Source organism: Suncus etruscus, chromosome 18, assembly GCF_024139225.1.
Source record: "Suncus etruscus isolate mSunEtr1 chromosome 18, mSunEtr1.pri.cur, whole genome shotgun sequence".
Lineage (NCBI taxonomy): Eukaryota > Metazoa > Chordata > Mammalia > Eulipotyphla > Soricidae > Suncus > Suncus etruscus.
The window spans coordinates 18,942,673-18,956,324 of NC_064865.1; the positions used below are offsets into that span (position 1 = coordinate 18,942,673).

The 13,652-nt window shown below is 46.6% G+C and overlaps 1 protein-coding gene across 2 annotated transcripts in view; it reads right to left on the minus strand.

Moving 5' to 3' along the window:
- The window catches only part of ARID1B (AT-rich interaction domain 1B), a 322,235-nt gene that overhangs the window by 57,449 nt on the left and 251,134 nt on the right, over positions 1-13,652 (minus strand). For both annotated transcript variants that reach the window (XM_049765312.1, XM_049765313.1), the window contains one exon: positions 7,324-7,567. In XM_049765312.1, coding sequence (XP_049621269.1) covers positions 7,324-7,567 — 244 coding nt within the window. The remainder of the gene's footprint in view (positions 1-7,323; positions 7,568-13,652) is intronic.

Consider the following 13,652-nt stretch of genomic DNA (forward strand, 5'->3'; position numbering starts at 1 on the left):
GGCTAATATTTCTAAAATATTGTTAAAAGAGAAGTTGAGATGGAGGCCATCCTTGCCTTGTTTGCATATTAAAAAAAAACTCTAATGATCCCCGATCCCCAATCTTCTAATAGACTGCCTTTACCACAATGACAAGAGCCCCTCAAATATATTTCCTTGTTTTATTTTATTTATTTTGGCGTTTTGGGGTGACATCCAGCAATGTTCAGGAGTTACTCCTGGCTCTATGCTCAGGAATTATTCCTGGTGATGCTTTGAGGACCATATGAGATTGAACTCAGGCCACTGTGTGCAAGGCATACACTCTACTACCATCTAGACTAATGCTCCGCCCCTCCCTTGTTTTAAATCATGACTAGATATTGAATTTTATTGAAGGAGATATTTTCCTTTAACTTTAATAGATGGTATATAACATGAAGGGATTAATATTGAGCTAACCTTGCATTCTTATAATAAATCTCACTTAGTCATTGGTACATTATTTTCTTTTTTTATTATTATTTTCTTAATGCACTATTAAGATTTTACTTGCTGTAGGGGCCGGGTAGGTGGCGCTGGAGGTAAGGTGTCTGCCTTGCAAGCGCTAGCCAAGGAAGGACCGCGGTTCGATCCCCCGGCGTCCCATATGGTCCCCCCAAGCCAGGGGCGATTTCTGAGCACATTGCCAGGAGTAACCCCTGAGCGTCAAACGGGTGTGGCCCAAAAACCAAAAAAAAAAAAAGATTTTACTTGCTGATATTTCTTTCTTTCTTTCTTTTTTTTTTACTTGTTGATATTTCTGTTCATTTTGATAGAATGGGGGGGAGAACATTTTTCTAATAAAAAATTTTTAGGAACTTTCAAAACACCATCAAGCTAAAGATTTTTAGTAACATAACACTGTGATGTTTTTTCCTAATTTTGTAAAATATGACAGAATTAGGAGAAAACAGGCTACTGTGTAAATGAGCCAGTATTTAAATCTGGTATATTAGCATGTATACAAGTAATATATAACTGGCAGTGGGTAGACTGAGACATAAATAAACAATAGCTTTGTGCATAAAGAGAGGTGGCTTGGCTGCCAGTGAGATGAACTCAGAACTAGACCTCACACCCCACACAGGAGCTTGACGTGTAAATTCCTTAGAGAGAGAAAAAAAAAAAAAAAACTCAAGGCAAAATGCCACCCAGACTAGACATTCTTGGGGATGGGGTGGGGAGCCCATAGACTTTCTGATTATAGACGTCCCAGAACCAGTATAGGGGAGAATTCCTCATGCTGATGGTAACGTGCATGCTCTGTGCTTCTTGGCATGCAGCCAGGAGCAACTCTGTCATCTTAGGTTATGTGACAGTGAAAGAGTACCACCTGGGCCAAGTGGAAGACTGAGCAACATTGCCATCTTGGGTCATGGGTCATTAACTTCCTCAAGAAAAATGTGGCCCAAAGGGCCCACACTGTGCATCAGGCCAATTCTGCAGTGTTTCAGGGCTGGAGCAAAAGCATAGCAGAAAGGACATTTGTGCTGCATCAGGCTGACCCCTGAATGCAGAGCCAGGAGTAAGCTCTGAGGTCTGACCCCCTAACAAAACAAGAGTGCAGACTTCCCTGCCTGGACTAAATTGGTCACACTTTGAATCCCAGTTGCAAGAACCACAGATCTCTGCCCCTTTTGGTAGCTCTTGCTCAATAGATATTGCCAGGAACAAAGAGTTGAGGCCTTTTGCAAATTTTCTTTCTCAGAAGTCAAACAACAATGGGCTTATAACAATATTGATAAGACCTAGTTTCTAACTTTCTTCATAAAATAAACAAAATGTTTTTCTCCCAAGTCTCTCTTTTCATTGGTTAACTCATCTCATGAGAATATATGCTCCACAAGGATAAAGAATATTCTGTATTGTTTCCTGTTAGATCCACCAAACTACTAATATAGCTAGCAATATTTGTTAGCTAAATCAGTGTGTGGCGGCTCATCCCAGAAACCAGGCTGGAGCTTTCTAGGTTATCAGTAGTCACGTGACTTTATCACAGGATTTTTTAGACTGAGACCATGTAAACTTTTCCTGTAAATTGGCAGACAGTAAATATTTTCAGTTTTGCTGGCCATATGGTCGCTGTCACAACTATTTAACTCAGCTGCTATAGTGCAAACGTCATCCTAGACCATACATAAACATAAAGGCATAAATAAAACTTTATTGACAAAGACAGGTGGTGAGCTGTATTTGGCCCACAGGTGGGAGTTTTCTGATCCCTACTTTAAAATGACACAGAGGGATATTTTGCTCCAAAAGTCCAACGTTAAGCAGAAGACACAATGATAAAACCTAAGGTGTATGGGGAGAGTTCAGTTTTAGAGTGCCTGTCTTCCAGGCTTCTGCTTGGGGCTTGATCCCATTGCTCCCCCACACCTTTAGCACCTTCAGGTGTAGCCTGGCAAGCTGAAAGTCAGCTGTGGGGCTTCTGGGTCTCCCTTCTGAGAACTGCTTGGGAGGTCCCCCCAAAACTCCCAAACATAAGACACATGTATTTAATAAAAAGATTCACATAAATAAATGCTAGGAACAAAACTGGCTTATGTCATCTTTCCATCAGATCTTGTGTTGGGTCTTCCCGACCCCTCTGCTCTTTGTCTAAGCAGAGTTTTAAGACAAATAGTAAGCGTATTTGCAGACTTTCACATGAGTTTTATTTACCCAACTTGGAGTGGGGGGTCCAGATGAAAGAAAAGCAACAGAAAGAGAAAATTCAGATTTACTGTGATTGTGTATGGGCAGAAAGGATGTGAGGTGACAATCCCAAGTTTGTTCTTTACCGGGCAAGAATAAGCAGTCCCCACCTCTTGGGCCCCAGATCTAGATGAAGAGGCCTGACTAATCCCAGAGACTCTGAAGGTGCCACTTCTGTCTTGCAGCCTTGCCCATAGCTGAGGGTGGGCCTGAGCCCAGGTTCTTGCCCTGGAAGCAGAAAGGCAGGTACCTTCTTGGCCCAACGGGGCTGAGGCAGAGAAAAACCAATTTTCTGGAGGAAATGTGTCCTGATGGGCAGACTGAGGCCCAAGGAAAGCATCACAGTGAGAAGCACAGGCATGCACTCACATACACAGTAAGAGGGCTTCTGAAGCATGGCACAATATGACTATTTAATCACTATATCTATATCTATATCTCTATCTATCTATCTATCTATCTATCTATCTATCTATCTATCTATCTATCTATCTATCTATCTATCTATCTATCTATCTATCTATACATATATTTGGTTTTGGGGCCACACCCAGCACCACTCAGGGATTACTCCTGGCTCTGTGCTCAGAAATCGCTCTTGGCAGGCTCTGAAGACAATATGGGATGCTTCAAATTGAACCTGGGTCGTCCTGGGTTGGTCACATGCAAGGCAAACACCCTACCTCTGTGCTATCACTCCAACCCCTATATATTTTTTTAATCATCAAAGCAGGTCCATCCAAGATACAGCAATTACACATGACAATTCAGAGTGGAATTCACCAGGATGTGTCTTGAAGCGCTTGTCAGGAGAAATCTAATCAAATTCAGCAATCAACTATTTACTGTCCCTTCTTTCTGAAAGACACACTGCTGGGGGCTGCTGCTTTTTCCATCTTTCTTTTGAGTAAACACAGCTTGAGACACTGTAGCCCCAAAAGTGCCAGCTGCCTAAGCAGGGGAGACCCTCTCATCCCCATCTTCTGACTGAAGTCTGGGAAGTGAACCTTAAGGAATGGAGCAGACCCAGAGCACTGGACAGTAGTCCATGGGCTCCCTGGTCATTACTGAAATAACTATTGATAACCCTTCCTGTCTTCAAAGAAAGGGGGTCAATAAAGATCAGGCCGGCTGTGGAGAGTATTTTCTTTTGGCTTTGGTGTTTTTCTAGATTGCCTGGAACACCGCCCTCCCCCCCTCCCCCCCCCCCCCCCCCCCCCCGCTTCATGGGGCTCCAAAGTTTCCAAATACAGAGCCTGCGCTCCAGCCCCTGGAGATGTTGTCTTTATCCCCAAGGATCTTCTTCTAAGTCCAGTATCAGCAATGCAGGGATAATAGGCTCTAGGTCAGTGATGGCTAACCTTTTGAGCCCGCGTGCCCAAACTGCCACACAAAACCAAAGAATTTCCTCAAAAGTGCCAGCATGTCAATTAAACCTTAATAACAAGATTGTAGTATCTAAAAACTATGCAGCATGCACCACATATCTTAACTGCAGACCTTCCCACATCCCAGCTGCAAAGCCTTCGTGTGCCATCGCTGGCACGCATGCCATAGGTTTGCCATTGCAGCTCTAGGTCGTGGAGAGGATGAGAAGGTTCGTGAACAAAGGCGCGTTCGTTAAAGAGCAACTACACCTTAATAAAGCCCCATGACTCCCTTCCTCTACTTGGGCCTAGAGTTGTCTCTCCCTGCCACGTGTCCAGGGTCACCTCTGGCACTGCCACCATCATCCCTTTGCCTGACTCATTTCTCTTTTGTCCAGTAGGGATGTAACAGAAACTTGCCAACTTTGGCTTGGGAGTTCAGTTAGGTTTGTTTGGGGATCTGTTACTATTGCCCAGTGCTTGGGTCTGCTCCAACCCCGTGTGGTTCACTTCCCAGGTTTCAGGAGAGAAAGGGGTGGGAGGGTCTCCCTGCTGCTAAGGTGGTTGGCACTTTGGGCTCTGATGTCTCAGGCTGTGTTTATTTAGGGGGAAAGATAAAAATGCAGCCATCCTAGAGGTGTGTTTTTCAGGAAGAACAGCCATGGACAGTGACTCAGCCTCAGAGCCTGGAGCAGTTAGACATGGCCAACTGTCCCCGGGTTACCCTGAGTGAGGCATACAGGGGTCCACTCTGGCCTGACCATTCACACCTTCTAAGAACAGTTTCTGTAATCATTGGTGAACGAGGGATCAGCCTGATGCACACAACACCCCGACAATGAGTGAAGCCCAGATCTCCAACTCCACATTTCCTGCTAGAATCAAGGCATGAGAATGACCCTTTGCTTCGGGACACTCATTCCAGTTTCTGGAACTGCCACAAGGACATGCTTAGGATGGGCTGGGCACTGGGTTAAAGAGAACAAAGGGAAACGAGTCCCCAGGGTTTGCTGGAATTCTTGGGGCAAGCGCCCAATTTAACCCAATAACAGAGGGAACGTCCTATTTGCCTCTTTCACAGAACCACTAACTGAAATAACCCGTTTGGCATCTCCTGCAAAGTGACATTTTCATTGTTAGCCGTCGGAGCCAGGCATTTGAGGCCTTGTGCAAGTCCTAACTCCAGTGTCACTTTCTGTTTGGGAAGGAGAATGTCGACATTAACCGTGGCCAGTTATGGCATTCATAAACATGCAGATGTGGATTATGGGAGATTAATGCGTGTTGGGATTGGTGTCGGCATTCCGTTTGTCTCACGCCGAAACCAATTCTGTTCTTCATTAGTCACTGCCAAGTCGCATCGCCCTGGCGTGGAGAAGATAGCCAAGGTGCAGGAATGTGCACTGAGAATCAGTGATGGAGCTGATCAGCGAGCGAGGTGGTGGCTATAATCAATCAACACATCATAATCATCCTGGCTCTGGAGCCTCCAGATGCCAAGAAAGGAAACATTTCCCTCCTCAGAAACCCGTTTGTGGTTTCTTTCTTTAGCAAAATACAACAGCATGAGCCCAGCTTGGCAAGCCCTCAGCTGTGCTACGTACAACTTTTTTGACACCTTTTCCTAAAACACAGCCAGAGGGTTCCTGGAAGTAGCACTGGAGACTAGGAGGAATTGGGTGGAAGCTCTGGCATCCTTGATCCTGAGTCCTTCCCAAGGAAGCCAGAAGCCCAGTGGGCTGGGTCCTGCAGAGAAGCAGGACAGAGTGCAGAGACACAGACTTCTATGCAGCACTCCCGTGGAGTACAGTGAGCAGGCCTGGGGAGAAGAGGGTGCAGGCAAGCACCAAAGGCAAGGGTGCAGGCTCTGGATTGACCGGGGTAAGCAGATTCACCAATGTCTCCCTAACATCAACCCCCCTGGGGGGGGGGGCAGTTCTCCTGCATCTCTTGCAGAGGGACTTTGAGGCCCCATTTCTCAGTCTCCCCCCTCCCCTTTTTATTTGGGCCATACCAGTGGCACTCAGGGATTACTCCTGGCTCCTGGCAGGCTAGGGGACCATATTTGCTGCTGGGGATTGAACTTGGGTTGGCTGTATGGAAGGCAAATGCTTTTTCCACTGTGCTGTGGCTCTAAGCCTCTGTCTCTCAGTCTTTTCCCCTTGTGGCCCCTCCCTATCTGTTCCCTATCCCCCTTCTTACCAGAGGATCACCTGGTCTCATCCTGTGGTTTCCTTATTTCCAAATCAGTTTGGGAACACCAAAGGACTTAGTCCCAAAATGCAATCAATTATAGTTATATACAAAATAGGGATGAGGCCTAGATCCAACATTTAGTCAAAAAGGCCATATCTATTGCTCCTGGGATAGTGACCTTTGCAGACACAGCCAGCACTGTCCCGACTCCTGCACGCAGTCCCTTTGGATGCTGCAGACTTGCAAAGTGTCTCTTAGACGGGACACATTTCTACAGAGCGAGACTGAGTCAAATCAATAATATATATATATATAAATATATATATACTTATCACCAAGTTGGTATTAAAATTCTTTGACCCTTGCCCCATTCCCCCAGTAAAAACAACTAAAAACATATTCACAGGTTATTAAGACAGAGGAGAACACGGGACTCAGGAAGGAAAACAGATGAATACAAAACAAGACAGTCTCCTTCCTAAAGTGGGTGCTAGGCGCATGTGTAACTAGCACACTGCACATGTTCACACGTACACAACAACATCCCACAAAAACTTTAACCCTCACACAGATAAAGCCATGTCAGTCATGCTTTCGAGACCATAAGCTATTAGAAAGTTTCTGAGCAATTCGGTTTGGATTCTGCTAGTGACAAGAACTTTCCGGAAACCACCTACATGAACTTAGCAAGAGTCATACAGGAAGAAAAGTAACATTCAGTTCACTGCCAAAGGGAAGCAGGTTTCTTGGTGGGGTCTGAAGGGGTGAAGCAAGAAAGATGGAAGAGGAGTAGGCAAAACAGTGAGTCTCTCCAGTTCCTTGGGAATCAATCTCAATTTCTCTCAATCTCTCTCTCTCTCTCCTCTCTCTCTTTCTCTCTCTCTCCCTCTCTCTCTCACCCACACACACCTCAAGGATGGGGTTCATTTAGTGGACTTGTTACACCATGCAGGGGAAAAGGCTGCCTTTTTGAGGGGGGTATTAGGGCAACTATGTGAAGCTCTGAGCACTGGAGTCAGTGCAACCTCGAGGCAGCGAGTACCTGGGATGCTGGCAGGAGAGATGGGGCCGGAGCGCGACTGGTTGCTCCCCACTGGAGAGCCGACGGGAGACGGTGATGGGCCCCCTGGGATGCCGGAGAGGTGTGGGGATGCGTGTGGAGAAAAAGGTGATTGAGCCGGGTTGCTCTGGTCCCCTTGGCTGCTCGTGGAGCCTGACGCACTCACTGCTGAGCTCAGAGTGGCTTCTGTTCCTGTGGGCAGGTCGTCAATGGAGCCAGACAGATCCTAAGAGTAAGAGAGAAAAATCACAGGAGTTGAGAGTGTGTGTGGAGACAATGGCCCCACCCCACCAAAGACTGCAGGGAAAGGCAGGGAGACCCTGGGCACTTTGGCCACTGTTCTGCAACCTCTTCTGGTCCCTACAAGGGACACTTGGGATTTCAGGAACAAATTCCTAGCTCAATTTGCACCCACTCCCAAGCTAAGACAAACAATGACATCGAGGACACTTTGGGGTCGCCAACAGCAGTAATCACCAATCCAAACAGGTTTTCCATGGCAAGAAATGGATTCTTTCTTTTTTCTATTTTTTTTTTTTTGGGCCACACTCGGCAGCATTCAGGGGTTTCTCCTGGCTTTATACATAGCAATCACTCCTAGCAGGCTCAGGGACCAAATGGGATGTTGGAGATTGAACCCAGGTTGGCTGCTGCAAGGCAAATGCCCTTCCTTGCTGTGCTATTGCTTCGACCAAAATGGCTACATTACCTCTGAATATCATAATTCTCTCTATGGTTGTGTTGGCAAAACAGAAGTCTTTAATGCTTTACCTATTCACAGTATTTTAGGCCAAACTATGAGTGTGATCTAGAGTCTGCTCCCTGCTGGACAGACACAGTGGTCCCAGAGTCCAGATCTCAGGACGACAGGGATAGGAAGGGAGAACAGTGGGAGAAGAGGAGAGGGGAGACTTTGGTCACCTGTCTTAGAAAGGTCTTCCTCCCTGCAGCAGCCACAGAGCCCGCTCCCGGACATCTTCTGTTTATATTTATAAGCATATGAGTAAATGTGGCTGTGGCTTAATTTTTTTGTTTTGTTTTTGTTTTTGGGCCACATATTGCAGAGCTCTGGGGTTACTCTGGATTTGCTCGAAGAAATCACTTCTGGCAGTGCTGGGTGGGGGAACCCCTAGGGGATGCCAGGAATCAAACCTGGGTCGTCTGCATGCCAGGCAAATGCTCTCTCTGCCACATTATCGCTCTAGCCCCTGCTACTTCTTTTATATCATAAAGGATAGTTGGTGAAACCCTCACAGCAGGTTGAGTGATACTGAAAACATTTCCTCTGCTGAGAATCCCATCAGAGTAGAGTGGTGTGTGCCCATCCACTGACTGTGCCCATCACTGGTCTGTGCTTGCCAATAAGAAACACAGTAGGGACCAGCAGGACTGGAAACATCACCCTGGGGAAGCAGGGTCCAAAAAGTTCCAAAAGGAAGTAAGCCAGGACCTAGAAATATGTCTGTGTTATATAAGTGGCAAATGTCTCCTCTCTAAGTCATGGCCATGAAGGGTCTGTGTTATAGTCCTGAACAGAGGTGGGAGGTGGGAAATGAGGGCTAGATTTTGTTCGTACTTGACCAATAGGATGCTTGAATGAATCCAAGTGTGGCCCGCAGAGAGGCCTTTGGAAGTGGCTTGGGTCTTAGGGGGCCCTTTAGGACCCCCAACTCTGGCAAGCATACATAAAGGTGCAGGGGACAGGCTGGCAGGGACTGCCAGCTGGCTGAAATGGGACCCTGCCTGCTTTTGCTCTGCCCATAGGCAAATCTCTGCCAAGGACAGGAGTGGGTGGGTGAACATCAAATTGTATGCTGGGACAGACACTATGCAGGCAGCGTGCGCAGGCTTGGGGGTGGGGGGATGACGACGTCGCACCGCAACTGGCATTTCTCTCAAGGCGCATGGATGCTTTGAGAGAAGCCACAACTGACACCCCCTGAACAAAGCCCTAAGCCCCCACCAAGAGAGCCACAAGAGAACCACCTGATAGTTCTTCTAGCATCGGGGAGGTGACCTCAGGACAGGCAGGAAGTCGGCAAGGCAGCACCATCTCTGCAGGCATCAGAGTAACAGTTCTGAGGTAGAGTCAAGAATGGGTGGGCAAAGAAGCTCCACCGGGTGTGGCCAAAACATATAATTTCTCTATGACCACAAGTAACTTTTCTTGGTTTGTTTTTTGGGTCACACTTGGTGATACTCAGGGTATCTGGCTCTGTGCTCAGAAATCACACCTGGCTTGGGGGGGCCATATGGGATGCTGAGGGATTGATGCTAGGTCAGCTGTGTGCAAGGCAAACCACCCTACCTCTGTGCCACCACTCCACCCCCAATACGCAAGTAACTTCTTTAAATTTTGGTTTTTGGGCCATACCTGATGGCGCTCAAGGGTTACTTCTGGCAGGCTCAGAGACCATATAGAATGTTAGGAATAGAAGCTGCGTCAGCCAAGTGCAAGGCAAACACCCTCCCCGCTATGCTATGGCTCCGCCTTCCCCATCCCATGAGGAATACCCCACTCTGGAAGAGACCTAGGGTTTCTGTATGTAGAGCTGAAAAAACATGTGGAGAAAATAAGTTCTGCAGCAGTTTAAACATCCAGCCTTGTTAACAAAGAAGCTCTGTAACTAATCCCCCTCTGGAGGACAATTGAGTCAGCGGGTACACCACGACTGTCCTTATATAAGTGCTCGCAGATCTAGAAGGCCTGGAAGGAACAGAGACCTGCTCAGGGCTCAGTCCAGCTGAGGCACCTTCAAGCTACACTGCTTCCATTCATTTTTCTGGAAAGCTGGCAGGTGAGGTGACTGCAGGGAGGACACTCTCTTCCTCCCTCTCTTCCTTTCTTTTCTTCCTCCCTCCCTCTATCCTGTCCTCTCCCTTTCTGCCTCTCTTTGTCAAGAAAGACAATGACTATGAGCCACTTGCAGGGCAAGTTCAGGATTTCAAGAGAACAGCGAGAGGCTGGCCTTTCTTGTTTGATCCCTAACTCTGGGTGCCCTGAGCACAGAGTCAGGAATAAACCTCAAGCCCAGCTGGAAGTGTGGTCCCCAAACCAAGAGAATTCTATTAAGATAAAAAAAAAAAAAAAAAAAAAAAACTTGACCAATTGGACAAGGCAAAACATCTGTTATCTATTGTGCTCTTTCTAAATTTTATTTTTTTTGGTCACACCTGGTGGCGCTCAGGGGCTACTCCTGGCTCTGAGCGTGGAAATCCTGGCAGGCTTGGGGGACCATATGGGATGCTGGGACTTAAACCTGGGTCTGATGTGTGTTGGCTATGTGCAAGGCAAACGGCAGACTGCTGTGCTATTGCTCCAGCCCCTCGTACTGGGTTTTTATCATCTGATATCAACACAAGGACATTGAAGATTTCTCTTAATACCCTAAGGAATATTAATTCCTAACATTGATGGGCAATTAATGATCACAAAACGATGACTTTATTTTTAAAAGTCTTGTTTTACTTCACAATATAAATTCAAAGAAACTTCTCTGCAAATACCTTCCCTCTGTCCTGTGCTCACCATGTATAAATTTCCCTCAAGTGACAAGGAGAAAAGAATGAAATGCTGCGGGGTACGGTGGAGAAAGCAAGAGCAATCCTATGAGATTCTGAAAATTCTCTGGAAATTCGTGGGGTGCAAATATGCATAACACGGGGCCAAAAGGGAAGCCCCAAAGTTCAACCCATCAGCTGCCAGCTGCTTCAGCAGTGGGAGAAACATCAGAGTTGGCAGAGAGAACACGTAGGATAGCCCTGAGACTAGATATGGAGAAGCAGGGAGACGAGCCAAGAGACAGCACGTGGCTGGGATGGGAGGCAACTTCTAGTGGCGGCAATCTCGGAACCCCTGTCCCAGCATGACTGGATGTGGCCTTGGTGACCTCTGTTGTAAAATAATAAAAACAAGGAACAAAATTGGAGGGGGTGCTCACAGGGCAGGTGTTGCAAATTCAATCTTTGGCAGCTCCCAAACACTCTTGGAAGTGAACCCTGAGTGCCACATCAAGAACAATCCCTGGTGTTGCCCACCTAAATAAAAAGAAATCAAATGTACTTGCTTCTATGTAGTGTAGATGCTTCTAAAAACACCTTTGGCTTTTTCCTTTTCTATTGTTTTTGGGCTACACCTGGTGGTGCCCAGGAGTTATTCCTGGTTCTGCTCTCAGAAATTGCTCCTGGCAGGCTCAGGGGGACCATATGGGATGTTGAGGATTAATCCTGGGTTGTCCCGGGTCAGCCTCGTGCAAGGACTTTTGCCTTTTTCAATGGTATTCAATGTACCTAACACCTCAGATTTCTATAGGATAAATTCAGCAATACTGCCCATGGGGGATTGACTTCAACTGCCCCCCCAAAGTGGAGAAGGTTTCTCTGGAGGGATGCTAGAACTATTCTGGGAGCTCTGCAAGCCTTGGGAACTACTGGGGTGCAGTAGTTCTTTTTGTAGTAGTAGTTGGGTACTACCTGGAAACTACTGGGTTATAGTAAGTTCTCTTTGTTCCCTTAAGGATGATGGGAGATGTTTGGGGGTAGGTGGGTGGATTTTCTTTCTGGAAAGGGCCCAGAAACCTGTTTTTGTTGTTTTTGGTTTTTGGGTCACACCCTGGCAGGCACGGGGGACCATATGGGATGCCGGGATTCGAATCACTGTCCTTCTGCATGGAAGGCAAATGCTTACCTCCATGCTATCTTCCCGGGCCCAGAACCCCTGGTTTTAAAACGGGGTGTCTACAGAGAATGTTACTCTTTGGTTTAAGTGTTTTTTTTTTTTTGTTTTTTTTTAAATGTAGATGCCCTGAAGTCATGTTCCTTCCCCTTTTCCCCTTTTCCCTTTGTGGGCCTTCCTTCTGTTGGCCTCCAGTTTGTGCCAGGGTCCTCCACTGATAGGATCCTCCCAGGCCCTCTCAGGGGTGTCCTGTGGGGTGGGACATGCTGCCCTGGGCAGCACTAAGTAGAGGCCGAGAGAGTCTGAGAGAGTGAGGGGTCAGCACTGAATTAGAAGCAGAGACAAAATCTCTGACCAGAAGAAACATTGGGGAGCCAGGTTGGGGTGTGTGGGTCCCTTTCCAGAATACTCTATATAACATTTGGCCTGTGCTTTCCCTACTCTCTCTAGCCACTCTGCCACTTTCTCAGCTGTGGTGTCTCCTAGTGCCAGACAGAAGTCATAGGAAGGTCACTCGCTGATGCCAGGGAAGGGCAGTGACTCTGAGGAGGGTCGACACAGATCCAGTATGGCTGGTCCACGCAATTCCTGCAGACTCTTTGCTGGGCAGAGCCAAGCCCACACTGCATCCCAGCAATGCACCAACTTGAACAAGCACCCCAGATACTAGTCTGGCTGGAGTTGAGACTGGGCTTTGGGGAACTGCTGCCAAATTCTTCCATTCCTCTTGTCTGGTTTTAGAATCATCATTTGATATGAGAGACAAAGAGCTTGGAAGTAACATGAGTTCTGAGCCAGTAACCAGACCAGCACAGAACAGAAAAGGAAGCGCCTGCTCAGTTCCCATGTTTGCAGGCTTCTTTGTAGTGAGCCTGCGGGCAATGCTGCATGTCAAGACTACCTACCCAAGTTCCTGTTCTCTTGTTTGTCTAGACAGCAAATGAGTTAAAAGCACAGACTTCCTGTCTAAATGAATTACAACACGCAAAGGCAGAGCAAGGTGAAATCAAGCAGGGAAATTTTTCCAAGTGCTAATTTTTGGGTCTAAAAAGTTATCTTCAGTCCCAGTTATATATCTGAGTTTATTTTTAAACATGTCCAAATAACGAATATCGATCTCTTCCAAATGTATGGCAATATATTAGATGTATATTCAAAAATAGTCAAGAGTCCCATGAATGACAAACTTCTATCACAAAGCCAGAGGGAACACAAGGGAAACTTATGAGTCAAAATTCCATTTTCAGAGACATCTCCAAGAACCATTTTTGATGGGGAAATGACTTGCCCCTGATTCACAGCATTCTTTCTTTGGCATAAGATCCATTCTGGGCAGCTCTGACTGGAAGAAGACATTCTGTGAATTATCGGCGAAGCCAAACTTTGCAAAAAAGCACGATCTCAGTTCAACTTACTCTCCTAAGTGAAAACTGTTAAAAACAGCCGCTCTTGCCTTTGATTGAAAAGCAACACAACACAACAACAACAAAACCAGCCCATAAAATCCAAGCAATCTTTAAAGGTTGAACCTCAGCTAGGACTTCCTGCTAAGCCGGGGTTATTGCTAAATTTAGACAGGGAAACAATCTAACTATGAAAGAATTCTGCGTCATGTAAGGAATTTTTTCCCCCACTG